Source organism: Radiomyces spectabilis, assembly GCF_025331425.1.
Source record: "Radiomyces spectabilis strain NRRL 2753 chromosome Unknown BYT42scaffold_9, whole genome shotgun sequence".
In the NCBI taxonomy this organism is placed as follows: domain Eukaryota; kingdom Fungi; phylum Mucoromycota; class Mucoromycetes; order Mucorales; family Radiomycetaceae; genus Radiomyces; species Radiomyces spectabilis.
The window spans coordinates 1-19,086 of NW_026251934.1; the positions used below are offsets into that span (position 1 = coordinate 1).

General features: G+C 44.2%; 5 protein-coding genes across 5 annotated transcripts; 4 read left to right on the forward strand and 1 right to left on the reverse strand.

The window, feature by feature from the left end:
- Positions 1-216: 216 nt before the first annotated feature.
- Positions 217-1,446, forward strand: BYT42DRAFT_535051 (xylose reductase). The gene is made up of 3 exons (XM_051565464.1): positions 217-487; positions 552-896; positions 976-1,446. Exons 1-3 carry the CDS (start codon positions 256-258, stop codon positions 1,368-1,370), a joined length of 972 nt encoding a protein of 323 aa, XP_051421372.1. The 5' UTR covers positions 217-255; the 3' UTR covers positions 1,371-1,446.
- Positions 1,447-1,487: 41 nt separating this feature from the next.
- Positions 1,488-4,664, reverse strand: BYT42DRAFT_500179 (uncharacterized protein; the record flags this gene model as incomplete). Its single annotated transcript, XM_051564690.1, has 13 exons — positions 1,488-1,919; positions 1,990-2,306; positions 2,371-2,619; positions 2,695-2,843; positions 2,906-2,972; positions 3,043-3,178; positions 3,234-3,338; positions 3,408-3,530; positions 3,595-3,785; positions 3,859-3,913; positions 3,974-4,260; positions 4,321-4,477; positions 4,548-4,664. 13 exons carry the CDS (start codon positions 4,662-4,664, stop codon positions 1,488-1,490), a joined length of 2,385 nt encoding a protein of 794 aa, XP_051421373.1.
- Positions 4,665-11,072: 6,408 nt separating this feature from the next.
- BYT42DRAFT_535058 (NADP-dependent oxidoreductase domain-containing protein) lies at positions 11,073-12,376 on the forward strand (the record flags this gene model as incomplete). Its single annotated transcript, XM_051565465.1, has 4 exons — positions 11,073-11,221; positions 11,294-11,426; positions 11,506-12,126; positions 12,201-12,376. Exons 1-4 carry the CDS (start codon positions 11,195-11,197, stop codon positions 12,374-12,376), a joined length of 957 nt encoding a protein of 318 aa, XP_051421374.1. The 5' UTR covers positions 11,073-11,194.
- Positions 12,377-12,730: 354 nt separating this feature from the next.
- On the forward strand, positions 12,731-14,176 carry BYT42DRAFT_575168 (putative methyltransferase-domain-containing protein). The gene is made up of 8 exons (XM_051568935.1): positions 12,731-12,857; positions 12,945-13,036; positions 13,088-13,151; positions 13,205-13,312; positions 13,376-13,385; positions 13,445-13,711; positions 13,777-13,864; positions 13,923-14,176. The coding sequence occupies exons 2-8, from the start codon at positions 13,014-13,016 to the stop codon at positions 14,098-14,100; spliced, it is 738 nt and encodes a 245-aa protein (XP_051421375.1). The 5' UTR covers positions 12,731-12,857; positions 12,945-13,013; the 3' UTR covers positions 14,101-14,176.
- On the forward strand, positions 14,157-18,047 carry BYT42DRAFT_575176 (RNA dependent RNA polymerase-domain-containing protein). Its single transcript, XM_051568936.1, has 3 exons — positions 14,157-14,549; positions 14,625-16,711; positions 16,774-18,047. Exons 1-3 carry the CDS (start codon positions 14,273-14,275, stop codon positions 17,956-17,958), a joined length of 3,549 nt encoding a protein of 1,182 aa, XP_051421376.1. The 5' UTR covers positions 14,157-14,272; the 3' UTR covers positions 17,959-18,047.
- The last annotated feature ends 1,039 nt before the right edge of the window (positions 18,048-19,086 follow it).

The following is a 19,086-nucleotide window of genomic DNA, read 5'->3' on the forward strand; positions in this document are numbered from 1 at the left end:
CTTCGAAGCATGGAGCATAAATTTCGAAGAGACCAAATGCCACGGATAGGCGATCTGAGAAACGACGTGTCCGTCTGAAGATCATCCCAAAAAGGTGAATTTGCAAGCCAGACAAATGTGTGTGTCACCGCCAACTGATTTCCAGATTTTTCCCAGAACTGGGGTGTCGTTGAATTATTTCATTTCTCCAGCCAATCTTTTCTTTCTTTCCCCTTTCTCTCTTTTTCCCATTTATTTGATTTGTCAAAACTGAAAATGGCCCAGAAAAATTTTGTTGAACTTACCCGTACTAATGACAAGATGCCCCTGGTTGGTTTCGGCTGCTGGAAGGTTGATCAAAAGGATGCCGAAGAAACCATCTACAACGCTATCAAAGTCGGATACCGTCTTATTGACGGTGCCTGCGACTATGGCAACGAGGTCGAGGTCGGTCGTGGTATCCGCAAAGCCATCGCTGATGGCATCGTGAAGCGTGAGGAAATCTTCGGTAAGTTGGTGGCAGATTTTTATTTCGAGGCACATTGGTCTCATGATTAACTTGACGTGCTTAGTCACCACCAAATTATGGAATACCTACCATAACAAGGCCAACGTCCGTCCTGCTTTTGACAAGCAGCTGGCTGATCTTGGTTTGGACTATGTCGATCTGTACTTGATTCATTTCCCTATTCCTTTGCAGCACGTCGAACATGATGTGTGCTATCCTCCTGGCTGGGTCCATCCTACCAAGACGAGCGGCATTCTCTTGGAGGCCTCTCCCATGCAAGACTGCTGGCGCGAAATGGAGAAGATTGCCGAAGCCGGACTTGCTCGTAACATTGGTATTTCCAACTTTAACGTCCAGTTAATTTTGGATCTTTTGACCTATGCCAAGATTAAGCCCGCTGTCCTCCAAAGTATGAGTCTTTCTGTTTCATATGTCTTAAATCCACGTGTATACTGACCTTATTTATTGCGAATATTTCTGTCATCCAGTTGAATTGCATCCTTATCTTCAGCAGAAACGTTTGGTTGAATGGGTCCAGTCCCAGGGTATTGCTGTTACTGCTTATTCCTCATTCGGACCTGCTTCATTTGCCCAGCTCACGGACGATGGACGCAATGCCAAGCCTTTGTTGGACCATGAGGTGATTCAGGCTATTGCGAAGAAGCACGATAAGACCACCGCACAGGTCTTGTTGCGTTGGTCCGTTGAACGCAATGTCGCTGTCATCCCCAAGAGTATGCATGTTGAACGCATGACCACTAACCGTGACTTGTTCTCCTGGTCTCTGGGTGCCGATGATATCAAGGATATCACGGCCCTGGAAATGGGTTTAAGATTCAACAACCCTGATTCTTACGGCATGGCACTTCCTCTTTTCGCTTAAATTATCACCCGGCAACATGTCACTTTCAATACGGGCAAAAAGCAATAAAGAAATCAGAAAATTTATATGACATGTATACTTAATGTCAGTTTATTGAATCACAATAGTTTTATTTATTTATTGTTTGCTGCTATTGCCACGTCTTTTAGCACGTTCAGCAGCAAGAGCTGCACCGGGGAAGGTGGTCAATTTGGCTGTGGGAGATTCGGTAGGTTGCTGTTCTCTGGAGTGGAACAAGTGGTGTTGAATGCCTGCCGATTGCGCAAGTCCCACGGAGCCCACCATGTCGTGCTTTGTCAAAGGAGGCTGAACTTTACCGTCTTTGCAAGGAGCGTATCGACGCAAAGCATTGAGTTCCTCCAATAAGGTTTCGTGACGGAACTGCACACGGATATTGGGAACATTCGTCTTTTGCATGTCATTGCCCGCCACGCCAGGTTTGTACCATTCATGGCCGATCCAGTGCTTCTTGATCTTGTTTTCCCAACCACTCTGGATCACGGAGTTACGAGCCAGCTCACACATGTCGGTAGAAGAAAGTTTCCAAATCTATCCGATGCATAGGTTAGAGCCAAATATTTCCGTTTTTTTTTCTCTTGTATATAAAAAGCGAGTTTACCTGAGCGGCAACGCTGTATTCTTCAATCAAGGGTTCTTTGGTGAAATGGAACTGCAAGGGATCATCGGTGGACAGCGAGATATTGAGACCTCGTTGGAAGAATTGCGGCAAGGGATTGCGCTCATAGGTCAGGAACAGAGCATTGTTGGAAAGAGGCGACATGGCAATGCCGACCTGAGCAAGATAATACAAATACTGAAGAGCGGGGACCTTACGAAGAAGGATACCGTGACTGATACCGTGGGATGTAAGGAAGGCAGCTGTCAAGTGATCGGTATCGCCAGCTTCACCACAGTGAGGTCTTAACACAAAAGTATCTGATAGGCACTGTTAGCGCTTTCATTCATGCGCCATTTGAAGCTTTGAATCGTGAACACTTACTGAAGCCTCTAGCAGCACGCCAATGATTCAGTGCCGCCATGTTGGAATAAGAGTAGTACAGATAGTAAGTATAAGGAGGATTGGATGAGTAAGTCCATTCCTTAGGAACAGGATATTTCTTGAACGTGCGTCTTTCCGGCTTGGATTCGTCATCGACGGAATCAAAGCCAATCACTCGTTGCAAGAAGACATGCAATTCAGGGTGGCTAGAGGGATCTTGAGTGACTTCAAAGAGTGGCTCATAGACATCTGTTGTTGAAAGCGAAATGTTAGTTGAGGATTGTTCCCGCAAAGTAATACAGCCAAGTTGGGGGTAAAACTTACTGCGGACAACATCTTCGAAACTGTCAATAATGCCTGAGGAACGGTAAACGTTGTACAAACGTGGAATTTGGATTAACCAACGCACATTGGGCGAGAATAACTTGTTGTTGACGACCCACTTGGCAAGCTTGTCCCATTCGTTCTTGTTTCTATTTCAGCAAAAATGTCCCACGTTATTTCCCGTTCCGGGAGAAAATCGTCATTGTATTACCTTCCGTAAATGGAAACTCTGTATTCCACCATCTGGTACTTGGACGATTCAAGGTCAGATACGACCTCTAATTGGACAATTCACAGCATGAGATCTCACGGGCTCCATCAAAAGTTTCATATCTGGGGTTCCCGTACCTTTGGTGATTTCGGCCAAATATCTTCCATGGATGAAGTTGTCCGTCTTCATGAAGATTTCTCTGAGACGCGATTCGCCAATAGGGTTATATTTGAGATTGAATTTATCAAAACGATGGAACGAATCTTTATGAGCCTAAACAGAGATCTTTAGATCAGGAAACCACGGGAGTTATGTTGTGTAACCTTACATGCATGTCCAATGTATCAATGCTAAGATCGTAAGCCGTCAAGTTCAAGCTCTCAAATACACCTTTCAACGTCAAATGTTGATCATCACGATAGATTACAACATCCTGGAAACATACAAAGGCAGTTGGATAATTAGTTCACAGTTCCTTTGCTCAATTGCGTAGAAAACTTACATCGGGAGACTTCTTCATTTTGGATTTGATGAAACGCAACAGATGCTTTTGGTTCATACAGCTTGAATGGTGCACGTGAGTATCGACTTTACGGACATTGTAAAAGTCTCTGTGCGGGACCCGCTTGAAACAGATCCATATTAGTTTTGGCTGGAAAAACATTTTCCACATAGATCATCTACTTTACCTTGGAATCCGCCAGTTCCTGGAATTCATTCAGCAAAATATACATCTGCCATTTGCTGTCCAGATAACGCAATCGTCTGAAAGCGAAACTCTTGGCAGGACCATCGCTGATCATCGATAACACGTAATCCATATCTTCGTAGAATTCCTTGCGGCTAGGAATATCCCAAAGTGGGTTATCGGCATCACGATCTGGTAAAAAGTTGATAGATGCCGTTAATTTCCCGCATGTTTACCAGCTTCAGATCCAGTTAAACCAACTTACCCGCTTCATCCTTGTAGACTTGGAAGAAACCTTCAGCGCTCATACCGTAAACGAACTAGATCGCAAAATAATGAGATTCGATACACGGAAACACGATCTTTCAAATGGAACATACATTGTCCTTTCCAGGAATTTTGCACTTTTCAAATTCAAAATCACTGCCTACTGCGGCTACCGGATCATGTTCACGCTGCTTTTCGATTTGCTTGCGGTGCGCCAGTTCTTCCGGGGACGGAACAGGCCACGATCTTGGTGGGGGAGGTGGATAGATTTCCCAATCGTCCTTGTTTTTAGGATCGTCCATCAACGTCTGCAAAGAGCAAAGCATGTACTTTTCACGCAAGTCAAGACAGCCCTGGAACTGGCTGTACAGCTGTTTCAATTCACTGGTAATGGCATCGTCTGCAAATAAAAAACGAACATCAGTGAAACGCGCAATACTGTCATGATGTGTTAACTCACCTTGGGATTCCGAGTGCGCTTTAGGATCTGCGCTTTGAGTGAGGGTGTTATCTACGGCCTGCGCGGCAACACCTGCAGTGGATTCCGACGGTTGCGGGCGTGCTGGATCTTGGTTGGGCGAGGTTGAATAGCTCTGGCACAGGTACTTGCTATCATTCTATTGCGTTCGCACCGTTAGTGTCGCGCCATTGAAGGCTACCTTTTTAGCGTATTTTGAGAACACCTACGTTTTCAATCGACTTCAAATGATGGTACTTGAAGTAAGGGGTACCATCGAACGAGTTGACACCTTCTTCCACTGGAGTCTGAGGTGACTCTCCGTTATCGTTTTGCGAATAAGACATTAAAAAAAAAAGAAGTGTCTCACTGGAAAATGTGCAAACTTATAGGAAAAATTTACAGTCACATCGTTCGTTCTCCGACCAGAGGGCTGAACAACGGCAGTGTGCACATGATGGTGTCCCCTGAGTTCTGTAAGCCCTGGCTAAAATATGGACATATTTAGTGTATTTTTACCCTTTTACATTGCGTAATATATATCATATGAGTTACATTAGGCATTAATGGTGTGTGTGTTGCCAGTTGATGAGACATCATCCGAAAGATGGGCCTTTGACGAATCACCCAATAAAATAACCCCGATCGCATGGTTACGGTGAGACAGGCAGGTTTTTAATGTCCGTTTTTGCAAGAAACCATACATGTTCAAAATAGCATTCTGTTGTGTCGAGATCTATTATCGTTCTTTTCTTTCTGACATTACTACTTATAGTTATTAACAGTATTTTGGGTTTCAAAGATATAAGAATGCATAATGAGGCAGCAATAGCAAAAGCAATAAGCTAATGACGGAAGGTAGCCTGCTGATGTATAGCGAGTGACTCATACGGTCTGCATGGTTTGCCTCATTCAAACTTAAACTGCTCTGAAGTGATGTCAAATTATGAACTGCAAGATTTACCACATGCTGGAAATCAGTGCAATAAGTCTGTAATGGATATTTGGGCTCGAAACAAGACCACCATTCTGTGTACTTTATCTTGTAAGCTATTTCCGTAAACTGGTCCCTTTGGGATATACAATACTTTGTTTATCAACATTTCCAGTCCCTACGCATTTGCCTGCGATTAACATTAGTATAAATGAACATGCTTTAGTTGCTTAAACTAAGAGATCACTAGCAATATCACCCACTGTTTGCCCGGATCAGAAGAGTTACTGTCAAAGGGTATTAAATTTCGTTTAAGCTGATCGAATGTATCGACTCATGAATCTAATGTCCGATAAGATGGTACACGCTCAGTCCCTCAGTGAAATGATCATGCCTTACTATGTGCTTCGGCCCCTACTTGGTTAACGGTATTAATTTGCATGCTAAAATGATGCATCTGGTGCTTATTAATATCATTGCGCATCAACAAAAACAGTGCTGCGTCGAAGTACTATGCCGCATAACGCGATATGGCCATCCGTGAGAGCTGGAGTTCAAATATTTGCGTTAAATCTATAGCGTTATGAATAACATGGTGAATATATATTTGTAGTTAAGCCTGCAGTGGGAGCCATTGCAATCAAGGTCATGCAAATTTGACGATTTGTGAATGTTTATTTGTTATTAGCCCCATGTTTGTGGATCTGATGGACGGCATTGATACTGCATCATGGCTGGTTTATCTCAACCTTATTAAAATGTTTGCCTCTGAGTTGCCATATTTGGATATATTCCACCGTCACATTTGTTTGCCGACAAAAGACCGCTGATGATTGGGTAGTTTAAAACTCAATGAACGTTGATTGGATAAAACTATTGTAATCACATGATTTACGATAAGATCTGAGCGGATGTTGAATTATGGCTCCTGATTTGTGCTTCCTTTTGTGAATAGATAGACCGTGATACATACACGGATGCAAGAGATCGTGTTGCTTTGCATTATCCAGGCCTGTTCCTTTCTTCTTTCTTATTCTTCCTCTGTAAAACTAATTCAATGTCATCTTCAAACGTTTATTGTGTTTCTTGCAGTTTGCCAGGACATGCTCGCTCCACCAACCGCAACTGCCCCAACAAAGTAGAATTACTACAACCCAAGGACCAAACAAAGTCCGTTGCGGAGCTTGCCAACAACTGGGTCATCAGCGTTCCAACCATTTCGCTTGCCCGTTGAATCCAGCAAGATTGGCTATGAGGGTGGCTGGAGAAAGTGACACTACGGAACGTATTCGTACTTTACCTGCGCCCGTTGCCCAAGCAGATTTCGACCATCATGCTAATACGCTGTCAAGTGAACAATCAGGAACGCTCAACAGTGGCCGAAATAACGAGTGGGAACTTCGAGAGAGACATACCTTGGGACGCATGAATGTTGTCTGCAATTTCTGTCAGGCACACATGTGGGCCAAAGAAAGCTCCTCTGAATCGAACTCCAATCCGCAGTTCCAACTCTGCTGTGGCCAAGGTTCCGCTGTGCTTCCACCTTTGGAGCCTACACCTCCAACCATCGCCCGTCTCCTTCGTAGCGACAATGAAGAAGGGCGAGATTTCCGTGAGCAGATCCGCGCCTATAATATGAATTTGAGTTTTACTTCGGTAGGCGCCCAAATAGATGAATCCGTGGCCAACAATCCCAACGGAGCCTACTGCTACCGTATCCAAGGTGGCATTTACCACCAGATCGGTGGTCTACTACCACCAACCGAGTGTCATACCCCTGCGTTTGCCCAAATGTACATTTATGATTCCAACACACAACTTAGACACCGGCATGCTGTGGCACCCTATCTGCAGAATGCCACCCTTCTCATTCTACAAGATCTGCTTACCGAAGTCAACCCGTTCGTGCCGTTGCTGCAGTCGATGGCCCAGGTCTTGCGTGAATCTGAGGAAGCCGTAGATGTGAGGCTACTCATAAGTGCGGAAAACACGCCTGATGTTCGTCGTTACAATGCACCCACAGCTAGCGAAGTTGGAGTGATCCTGGTAGACAGTACGATCACACCAAACAGTAGCCGCGATATTGTGCTCCGATCGAGAAGCTATGGGCTTCAACGCATCAGTGAAATGCACCAGTACTACGGCGCGCTCCACTATGTCCTCATGTTCCCGCATGGTGATCTCGGGTGGAACATCCACTCACGCTCGCCAAGCGGTCGAAGCATTACCGTCATGCAATGGTATAGCTACCGTCTGATGATGCGCGATAACAGCCACGATTTGCACCTGTACGGCCGATTGTTCCAGCAATATATAGTGGATATGTATGCAAAAATGGAACAGAACCGACTCACGTATTTGCGGCTAAACCAGGCAAACCTGCGCACGGAACTGTACCGAGGTATCGTAGATGCGGTAGAACTCGGCGACAATGACCTCCAAAACGTCGGGCAAAGGGTCATTCTCCCATCCACCTTTATTGGCAGCCCGAGACGCATGCGCCAACTTTACCATGATGCGATGAATATCGTACGTCGATGCGGGCAGCCGGATCTCTTTATTACTTTCACTTGCAATCCTCAGTGGGTGGAAATTCAGGACGAGTTGGCTCCACTCCAGACAGCTGTTGATCGGCCCGACCTTTGCGCTCGAGTTTTCAACATGAAGCGTAAAGCTCTCATGGAAGATTTGACCAAGAAGCATGTTTTGGGTAGGGTAGTTGCCCATGTCCATACCGTGGAATTTCAAAAACGAGGATTACCGCACCTCCATCTGCTTTTGGTGTTACATCTGGACGACAAGCTGAGAACACTGGACGATTATGATCGTATCGTGTGTGCCGAACTTCCGGACAGAGAGAGATTTCCTGATCTCTACGACAAAGTCAGCATATGTATGGTGCACGGTCCGTGTGGAACAAAGCATCCGAGGTCTCCCTGCATGGAAAACGGCTCATGTAAAAAGCGTTACCCGCGCTCCTTCAATGAAGCTACCGTCGAAGATCACAGGGGTTACCCTTTGTACCGTCGTCGCAACCAAGGTTCATCTTTCAACCATGCCTCGGTCCCCATCTTGCAACGACAACGATTATCAGCGCTCTACAAGTCATGGTTGCCCAAATTTCTCTCCACGAAACACTTCCACGAATAATAGGCGAAACAATCAGCAGCAAGATGCCGTTTGCGCCAGTTGTGGTCAAAAAGAGCATCGTCGCCGTTCACATAAAATGTGAGTGGAGCTCTTTTTTGAAGAAAGGTGATTGAGGATACGACGATCTGGTGTTTTGTAGCATCATTTAATTTGGGTTATCTGTCAGTTATACTGTATATGCCCTTTCATTCTCTTCAGTAATCGAATGATACATGGAGCAGATATGCTTCGATCTGTGTAGCTCATCATTCATGCATCAGTGAGGTGACTATTGTTTCATCCATGGAAAATCACATATTTTTGTCCGAATTTTTTCTTCTTCTTTAGTTTTGCATCTCTTCTGTTTGCCTGGAAATCCCTCACTATCATTGCATCCATCATTCATCATCCAGACTATGGCGTGTATCTGATCCGGTCGATTCGATTATTATGAAAAAAGGTACCTTTTGTGTGATACGACTATCCGTTTTTCGACAAGAAAAAATTTACCTGTCCTTTTTCTCTATTCTGTCTTTAGCTTTTGGTTTTCTCTCCGGTTTTCTTTTGCCTGGCAAGCCATTCAAGCCATCCATCCCTCCAAAACCTTTCTACTTTGTTCGGCCACCAGATTGTGGCCAATCCGGTTTTTGTCGTCAAAGGACATCTTCGGTCGTGTGGCTCTCTTTCTCATCGGGAAACGCTGACGCGTCCTCCTCATGTTGCCCTCATTTGGATTCCTACTCTTGATATCGTCTTTCATGTAAGTATTCTTTTCGCAGTCTTCCCTCTTTTTTTCGCCACAGGGTTTTTTGTGAGATTTTTACTGACGCAAGTTTTATTTTCTTTTTACTCGGGAAAACTATCGATATCTGGCCTCCAGCTCGAAATTACCGGCACTTCTGACCACATCAATATCTTGGCCCTGCTCAAGCTGACACCACCGCCCCAAAAATATTCCGCCGCTTAACTGTTTCTGCAAGCAATTTTCTTTTCCGCATCGAAGAAGAAGCTTACGTGTGGTCCGTATACATATTTTCTTTCGGCACAATGTTTGATTTAAAGGTAAACCAACCGCAAATGTTCCACTTTTTGGCCCATGTGGTTGACCTGATCATCATTCTTGCATTGGCAGAGTGACTATTGTTTCATCCATGGGAACTCATTCATTTTGTCTTCAATTTTTTCTTTTTCCTTTGGTTTTCTCCCTCTTTCCGTTTACCTGAAAAGCCCTCACTATCATTGCATCCTCAGCCGCATCCACATCCACCATCCATCATCCAGACTATGGTGTATCCGGCGTCTATCTGTAACCGGTCAAGTCGAGTATTATCAAAAAGGTACCTTTTGTGTGATGTGACTATTCGTTTTTCGACAAGAAAAAACTCACGTTCTTTTTTCTCTACCCCTTCTTTAGCTTTTGGTTTTCTCTCCGGTTTTCTTTTCGCTTGGCAAGTCATCCATCCCTCCAAATCTTTCTACTTTGTTCGCGCTCAAATGTGGCCAAACCTTTTTTTGTCGTCAAAGGCATCGTCGGTGGTGTGACTCTCTTTTTCATCGGGAAACGCTGACGCGTCCTCCCCAGGTTCCTCTCATATGGATTGCTGCCCGTGGTATCGCCTTCGATATTTCTTCCCGACCATTTTATTTTGTAGTTGTAGTATGTATTTTGTATTTTAGTGAATAGTCTTCTTGCAGTCTTTTCCTCCTTTTTTTTCCCACAGGGTTTTTAGGGGGTTTTTACAGACGCACCTATTGTATTTACTTTTTTTTTTTATATTTGTATCCTTTCTTTATTTCGGTCGGGAAGCCCTCGGTATCTGCTGCATCAAACATCAAAGGTAAAATATCTCAACGAAATTTGAATCAACCAAAGAGCTTACTAACTCATTTTTTTTAAATACCCAACATTCCCACACATCTTTGTAGATCTATCATAACCTTGGGCGGGACAGAACGGAGGGGGTCAATAAGTGCTGCTTTGTTCATTAAAAGTGTTTCATGGTATGCCAGAGTATTGACATTAATATACCAAAGTTCCATCAAGAGTCTCGCCCAGGTTATGCCGTATTGCGTTAGGCTTTTTGTCTGACGAATGTCGCTCAATGTAAGAGTGCGGCATCCAGTAGCAGGTGGCATCCATTGCACAGCGGGTGTACGGCTTGTTAAATAACACAATGATACATATTTATTTTCAGCAACTCGAGGTCGCTTTTTGCAATTGATGGTATGGTATGGTATCAAAAAAAATAATTCTACAGTATATTGAATGGGAAATAGCGATGAAAAAGCGGGTAACATTATACGTTATCTTGAGTCTTCTGAACTATTTTTTACGACATCGAGACGAGGGCGTGTTCTTACGCTGAGAATCAAGGCTTAATAACCTTAACGAAATTGTATATGTGTTCATTCGACCTTTTTCTTTTTTGTGTAGCAACGGCGTACCTTGTTTGGTGATGTACCGTTCTTCGCACTGATTGCAGCCAGTGATAAGCGGCGTTTCTTGGCATGAGGGTTGGCAAGGTTCCCGATTTTATCGACATGACTTTTTTTTTTCTTTTTCTCCGAATGGCGGTTTTTCTTACTCCCATTCGATCGGAGACCCTTACGAGAAATCGGTATCGTCAAACAGACATTTTAAACTTTTTTTACAAGAAAAAACTCAACGTCATACATTCCAATTTTGGAGAACGTCAGAGTGCCGCTTGAAACTTTGGCGTTAGTGCAATATTAAAAATTTGATGTGAATTGATAAAGTGCCTCGCTTTTTCCCCTGGATTTACTCCAAACTATTACACACCTAGATATATCACTATGGTTACAAACGTCCCTACTATTAAGGTGAATTTAATCAGACTTTAACAGAAACGTCGACCATGATCAATGATAATGACCTTTTTGTACGCATGATAGTTGAACAGCGGATACGATCTTCCTATGATCGGTTACGGTACCTTTGGAGGCAAAGATGCTCCTCATCAAGTTTACGACGCTACAAAAGTGGCATTAGAGGCTGGCTACCGTCACTTTGATACTGCTTTTCTGTGTAAGTTATAAATTCAATATCGCGTCAATTACTTTGAAATCGTACGTTGTTGCTCATCAGATGTACTATTGATCTTTAGACGAAACCGAAGAAGCTTTGGGTAAAGCTATCCGCGAAAGCAATGTTCCCCGAGAAGAAGTTTTTGTGACAACCAAGTTATGGCAAACGTTCCATAAACCCGAACATGTTCGTCCTGCTTGCGAGAAATCGTTGGAACTTTTGCAGTTCGATTACATTGATCAGTACATGATGCACTGGCCGATGGCATGGGAATTCCGCGGTTACGAATTTAAGGATATCAAGGTCAAAGATGAAAATAACGATATCAAGTGCATTGATGTGCCCATTATCGATACATGGAAAGCCATGGAACAGCTTGTGAAGGATGGTCTGGTGCGCACGATCGGTGTTTCCAACTTTACTATTCCTATGCTCGAAGATTTGCTCAGAAAGTGCGAGATTCCTCCTGCTGTGAATCAGGTGGAAATTCATCCTTCGTTGCCTCAAGAGGAACTTTTGGAATACTGCAAATCCAAGGGTATCGCATTGACAGCTTATTCTCCTTTGGGTAACCCTGGTTACTCCCAAGGCGGTGTGATCAAGACTTTGGAAGAACCTGTGGTACTACAAATTGCGGAAAAGTACGGCAAGACACCCGTACAGATTTTGTTAAACTGGGGTGTAGCCCGCGGTTATGCCGGTAAGTGGTGTCTATTGCAAGCGAGATGCTGACAGGGGTCCTAAGCTTCGTATCATCCTTTTCTACTTCTACAGTGATCCCCAAGTCCGTGACGCCTTCGCGTATCAAGGCCAACATTGAGTACTTCAAAATGGATCCCGCAGATGTGGAAGCTATCACTGCCATTGGTCGCGGTAAGCCCGTCCGCACGTGTGATCCCGTAGTTATGTTCGGTATTTCGAACGATGTGTTCAGCGAACATAAAAAGTAAATAGTTTTGTCATTCCAAAGTCTGTACATTATCCAAACAACGTATTCTTTTTCACCACCTAAATCATTCTTTATTTTTATTTGTACTTAAGTTTTTGTTCGTAATTGATCGGCAGATTGTGCAAACAAAAAAAGAGGGTAAACCTTGCAGATCGCCAATATGAGATACATCCCAAATTTAAAAAATCATGGTGCTAGACGGATCAAATCAGGCTGGCCTTTACTTGTTCAGCCATACGTCATTACATCAAATCAACGATTATGTATGCAGGAATACACATTTATTCAATGTTTTTTATCCGAATTCAACAAGGGTCGGTATTGGCTTCAGGAATTTCTGGAAAAAGTACCCGTCCTTTACGAAAGGTTCATTAATGTTAATAAATAAATCAATTGTCTTCTTCTCTCTGAATCTTATGCCATATCACTCATGCAAATATGTCCGACCATAGTTTACAAAGCTCATGAATGGTTGGTGGGAGGTAACCGCCCTGCAGGGCGATGAAACAATTTTCACCGTGAACTGTGACCTTCGTGACTTATGCCGACGGCAAATTGGCCGGAACTAGTTGTGTTGAAAAGTTAAACTTGTTTTGACCGAGGGTTCCTTTCCAACGTAGATGGTAGCTTAACTGAAGATGGAAGATGATGCTATGAAAAGGTATTCTGTTTGTGATGTTCCATTTCCGAGCTACCCAATTAACGGCAGCAGCATTGTGCAGATAAACTATGGCAACGAGGATGACGAGGATCATTTGGTCGTATGCGTCGAGGAGGTATGCTAACATTGTAAGCTTCTATCTTCACTTGCAACTCAACAAGCTGGTAGGTGCTTGACGCCGCCTATGGTTGCTATATTTGGCCATCAGCTCTTGTCATGGGCGATTACGTCTGGTACCATCGTCATGACTTATTTTCGAACGCGGTTGTACTTGAGGTAATGCAAGGCGAGACATAATCAGGATCCGAGATGGTACTGAAAGTATGTTGCTTGTTGTAGATGGGCGCTGGTAAGGCAACATTGACCGTGACCCATAAACACAGGAGAAACTTAATGGATGCGTCAAAGGAACTTCACTGCCGTCGCTTATCTTGGCAAAAGGACAATATGCTTCGCGTCTTATTCTAACAGACCTTCCATCTGCTTTACCGGTGATACGATCCTGTCTTTCATGCAACAATATAGAGGAATCAGACAAGTTATGGGTGCGTCCTTTATTATGGGGTGAATTGGGAAGCGAACACGGAGTCGATCGATTGGTTGAAAAAGTGAAAGCTCAATGGCACACAAGCGTTGATTACATCCTGGGCAGTGACACATTCTATGATCCAGCAGGTTTGTCCAACTGTTGACCGCCAATCCGTTGACGTGTACATGCGGCTAATGATTGCTTATCTTAGATTTCGAAAAGCTATTGATGACAGTGGCGTATATCATCCTTAAGCATAATCCAAAATGCAAATTTATCACATCATACCAGGAGCGGAGGCAAGAATAGAACAAGATAACGATTGCTCATTTAGGTTTTCTGATCTTGTTGCTATAGTGCTAAGCGAAGTATTCAATATTTACTGGATCGCTGGCAGTTACACTGTCGCTTAATTCCGCGTGATTCCTTTTTCAACGAAGATCGTTTCTCGGGACATGAACATCCAGTAGCTGCAAAAGTCAATGCTGGAACACTTGCTAGTGTATTTTTACTAGAGATCAGTGCAAAAAACTGAGAGATTTAAATAAATTGCACATGTTCATAAACAGCCAACTCAGACCATTCTCAGCACTCGGATTCCGACGTATTCCCCCTGTGACTCGATTTTCGCTGGCAACACAATACTTCAAAGACGAGAGATTGTAACAGGGACATATTATCTCTATCTTTCCGTGGACCGTATCCAGATGACATGGAATACATCGGCCGACAAGGACGTCGTTCGATGCGGCAAACAAGTGTACAATCACTTGGGGCTTTACGATCGCATTGCTCAGCTGTCGCGTAGTGTCGCATCACTGCCTGCGGAAATTCAGAAGATGCAGACATTATGCATGACCGATAAAAAGGAGCTCAACGGCGTAGTAAGAAGGTTTCTGCAATGGAATCCTGGCAATGGCAGGAAGAAATGTCTCGATGACTTGATCCAACGAATTGACGAAGCGATAATAGGCTTCTGCAGTTGTAAGTTGGACTTGTGAGGGTGCCCTCTGTTCTTGTGCTTCACCGTTAACTAACACGCGTTTGCAATTCAAAAAGTAGACGATGAAGACATGGATGACATCGGAGACATGGAAGTAGCCGGCCCTATCCCTCAGTCCTCCACGATGCACAAGCGTCCAGCCAATACAACCAGTGACGAATTGGCTCTGAAACGTATGAAAACCAATCTTGACAGTAGTTCTCGCATCAATCACGTATCATCCTCCCGTTCGACACCTTCTACACCATCGACGCTATCCGTCGCTTCCTTCCTAATTGCTTACGACGAGCGTGATTATGCGGCCTACAATGTACTGTGTCAGCCAGTCAAGAAGACCGAGTGTTTCAAAGACTTGGCATGGGTGCTTCAGTATGAAATCGCGCGATTCTTGCACACATACAGTATCCGATGGAGTCAGCTGCCTTTTGAAATGCTGAAAAAATTTATGCATGTTGGACAAACCAATCCGCGTGACCTGTATAATATGATGGTACAGTGGTATGCGCGTTATCGGCAATCCAACAACCAAATGGACGAAATCAGTGCTGTCTATGGACACATGGAACGATGCTCAGATCATGTATGGACGCACCTGGAAACCCCAGCAAGAAATAAGCACCGCATGATTCACTACAATGGAGTTGTCACATTGGCGACAGGGAAAAGCCCAGTCGTTCAACTACGTGCACCAAAAGTCGGCGCTTCCAATCGTTTTTTCCGAAAATATGGTGACACTCGCTTCTTGGAACTAAAACTTGCTCGTCGATCGCATCCTTCCTTGGTTCGAAAACATATGGAATATTTTTTGAAACCGTTCTTGTTGATGGAGCGTACCTACCAGTTTTTATTCGTCAAGGATGACTCGATCATCTTGTTCGCAACGCAAGCTCGCGGCCTACCGACTATCAGTATCCGCGACGTGATCAATTGGCATATCCCAATCCTGGATAACTGGAACATGAGCATGAGCAAATTTGCCAGTCGTATCGGTCTCGGTTACAGCAACAGTATACCTACGCTGACATTTGAACCCGATCAAATCCGATATGTGGACGATATTTACTCTGAAAATCGAGGTACAGTGGAAGCGTGCATGACAGACGGATGCGGGATCATCTCTTGTGCTGCCATGAAAAAGATTATGGGTGCGCAACATCAGGACGAACTACCGTGTGCCATTCAGGGCCGTATCGGAGGAGCCAAAGGGGTGTGGATCATCTCTCCTGATTTGGATTTTAGTTCGGGGGTATGGATAGAGATCCGGTCGTCCCAGCGCAAGTTCAAAACGGGGACTCCGCAGTTCGATCTCAGTATTGATCCATTGCACTATACGTTTGACCTTGTGAACAATTCCGTGTGTATTCATCCGTCCAACTTGAACACGCAGCTGATCCAATGCTTAACAGCTGGAGGCGTAACTAGCTCGATTTTCGTTGACTTGCTGAAAGACTATTTGCGGCAGCTCGTTAGCGTCGTTACTGAGGATCACAGCATCAAGTTATTACGAGATTGGGTGGCCAAAGCCGGAGGCATTATGCGATCGCGATGGGAAATGGAAGATACGGAAAAATCCGTGTGGCGAGAACAGCTCATCGATAGCGATTTCTTGGGACGCTTTTTGGACGAAGAAGAGGGTGATAACGCGGAGATGAAGCCCGCTTCCATGAAAACGAACGATTACTGGAAAGTGAACGCGTACTCGGGAAACCCTTGCGGGTTGCACGAGTCTTTGATACGCTTACTCGATGCTGGTTTCACGCTCACCAATACCCACGTGGCTCACAAAGTTACCCAAGTGTTCCGCGATATTATGCATTCTGTCACCACCAAGTACAAGATCGAAATCCAACAATCGTGCACAGTCACCTGTATACCGGACCCATTAGGCGTGCTGAACGAAGATGAAGTCTATCTGCACCTTTCTACCCGCACCATTCAGGACAAAGCCAACGTCTGTGCAGGCCTTGTATTGGGCAATGTGATCGTGACTCGCAATCCGTGCGGTCTGAAAAGCGATGTCCAAAAAGTGAGAGCCGTGGACTGTCCGAGCTTGCGCATGTATACCGATGTCATTGTATTTCCTACAAAAGGCGAAAGGTCCCTAGCAAGTAAATTGGGCGGAGGTGATTATGATGGTGACCTTGTACGTATGTGAGCTGTACTGGCTTTGGTTACTGAATTACTAACATATGTTTTTGCATGTAGATATTCTGTTGCTGGGATGAGCGTATTGTAACACCGTTTCAGTCTTCTCCTATAGCCGAGACATCTCCAAAAATTCGAGAAGCGTTCGATGTGCACACAGCCCGAGTGAAGCAAGAACTTGCGCGATGCCGGGATGAACCAAGTCAAGAACTAGCTTTGCAGCGACGGTTTATTTCTGTCGCTATTCCTGACGGTACTCTAGGCATTTATGAAAACTGGCGTACCATTTTGACAGAAGCGTACTCGTTTGACCATGAAGACGTGATCTACTTGGCGCATATGTGTGCCAAATTGGTGGATGCTCCAAAGCAAGGGTTGGCTTTGAAAATGACTACGTTGAACAACGATCGTGCTCGTTTCTCTGGCGTCACTCAGCCGGCCTGGTTTGTCGATAAGCGTCATAAGCAGCTGGGATACGAGCAGCCAACTTTCGATGATAACCCCACCGATATCGAGTCGCTACGGAAAACTGCGGTTACGACAATGGATCAACTGTATGTCGCTTTGCTGGAAGAAACGGACTCATTTACGCAATACGCGAAAAGCATGCTTATTGAAGGCGACGTACCACTACTGGATGCTGATTTGACGAATCCATGGGTCAACGCTCTCAACGCAGCCATCGAACTCAAAGATGCACAGATGGAAGCCGATCTTCGACTTATACAACGTGAAATCAACCGACATTTCGATGATTATATCCGCGAAAACCAACGATTACATCAATTGCACGAAGCCAATAACCATGGTGATGGAATTGTGGACAACATGGATGATGATAAACAGTATAATACCCTATTTCAACTGGAAGAATTCTTCGCGCTATCCTTTCAGCAGATTCCATCCAGCCTGTCATCGTCCATTCTTCAGTTCGATCGCCAAGTCAACAAGAGCAGGATGATTCAATTCATCAAAGCCAGTTACGCTTACATGCGAACCGTGGAGCACGAAAAGTACTCTAGGTACTGCTATATCGTAGCATTTGATACTTTACGACGCATCAAAGCGGACGCACGGGCATCTGTAAGAAAAAAAAATGGGTTCTGTGAAACAGTCGTCTCGCCCATCTACGCTGCCATGAATATGAACCGTGCATGGATTCGAAGAATGAAAACCCTCAAAGCAAGCGCGAAAGCCACATCAAGTACCGAAGAATCTCCCTGTTTAGGCTCCAATCACATTTAAAAAGAGACACCTTACGTTGAACATAACACACTGTAAAATATATGTATCTATGTATTATATCATAAAAATCCGCCTTCATTTCTCCTAACCATCATTTTCTTATTTTTCTTCATCTTCATGACTGGGAAAAAGACAATCTCTGCTAATAGCGAAAGGAAAGCAGAGCATGAAATGTCTGTGCAGAAGAAAGTAATTTATTGGTACGTCACGTATGTAAGCTTAGTTTTTACCGCGTGCTCAATCCAACGCTTTCAAGGCGCGAATACAGCGCGACGTTTTTGTAGGATAAAAGGGGTATTACAGCCATATGAGACTCCGGAAACTGCAATAATAAACATCGAAAGAGTGTAGAAAATTTCCAAAGCTTTGGCAATGCAGTGACAATGCGAAACTCAAGAGCGACATCAACAGTAAAGTAGCGATGCTTATGTCTCGTTCATGGAAGCAACTGCCAACTGCACGCTGTACAAGAAACCTTGGGTGTGCGACCCTAGTGACGGTCAAGTTTGGTGCCATCTCCGCTAGAAATTTGGGAACTTTCTGTCTTGGAATAGAAATATTCTGTTCTGTGATTCGTAGAAAGCAAAAAGATTCAACAAAAATCTGCCGTCTGATTCGTTCGATGGATGGAAATTTCTGGTGGCTTTTGGACGGTTAATCCCTAAATGGGTTAATCTGTGACTACTTATTGGCGCGGCAAAAACTATAAATAAAAGGGCAGACCAGCGCCGTTGTTGCTCCTTATTCTTGTGCTCGGGCAAAACCACGCGCGTGAAGTACCTACTGATGCTGGTTTATTGCTGGTTGAAAACTACAACCAATACCCGTCTGCAGTACCTTCGGGTGCGGCAGCAATTTTTGGCAGGCCTCACGGCCTTTAAACCTCTATTCTAAAAAAAAAAAAAGGAAAATGAAAAAAAAAAGTTTTGGTGAACACATAAAGTGCTCCATCAGACTAAAAAGTGTTGCGCAGCTATACTGCCATAGACTTCTTCACACACCTTATCTATAAACGTTGACGACGTTTGTGGATGGTCCACCAGATTATGTGTCCCCATCAATCGTTTCAAACTCGTACCTCTTACTTTGAGTGTTGATGTTAAGCTACAAGTGGAGGCGGTGTAAAGT

What these genes read in the sequence shown, in the direction of transcription:
- BYT42DRAFT_535051 (XM_051565464.1), top strand. Translation starts at nt 256, where the DNA reads ATGGCCCAGAAAAATTTTGTTGAACTTACCCGTACTAATGACAAGATG. An exon ending in GAAGCGTGAGGAAATCTTCG is followed by an intron (nt 488 to 551) that starts GTAAGTTGGTGG and finishes TGACGTGCTTAG; the next exon opens with TCACCACCAAATTATGGAAT. An exon ending in TAAGCCCGCTGTCCTCCAAA is followed by an intron (nt 897 to 975) that starts GTATGAGTCTTT and finishes TCTGTCATCCAG; the next exon opens with TTGAATTGCATCCTTATCTT.
- BYT42DRAFT_575168 (XM_051568935.1), top strand. Translation starts at nt 13,014, where the DNA reads ATGGAAGATGATGCTATGAAAAG. An exon ending in TGGTCGTATGCGTCGAGGAG is followed by an intron (nt 13,152 to 13,204) that starts GTATGCTAACAT and finishes ACAAGCTGGTAG; the next exon opens with GTGCTTGACGCCGCCTATGG. An exon ending in ACATCATACCAGGAGCGGAG is followed by an intron (nt 13,865 to 13,922) that starts GCAAGAATAGAA and finishes TTGTTGCTATAG; the next exon opens with TGCTAAGCGAAGTATTCAAT.
- BYT42DRAFT_575176 (XM_051568936.1), top strand. Translation starts at nt 14,273, where the DNA reads ATGACATGGAATACATCGGCCGACAAGGACGTCGTTCGATGCGGCAAA. An exon ending in GATAATAGGCTTCTGCAGTT is followed by an intron (nt 14,550 to 14,624) that starts GTAAGTTGGACT and finishes CAATTCAAAAAG; the next exon opens with TAGACGATGAAGACATGGAT. An exon ending in GTGATTATGATGGTGACCTT is followed by an intron (nt 16,712 to 16,773) that starts GTACGTATGTGA and finishes TTTTGCATGTAG; the next exon opens with ATATTCTGTTGCTGGGATGA.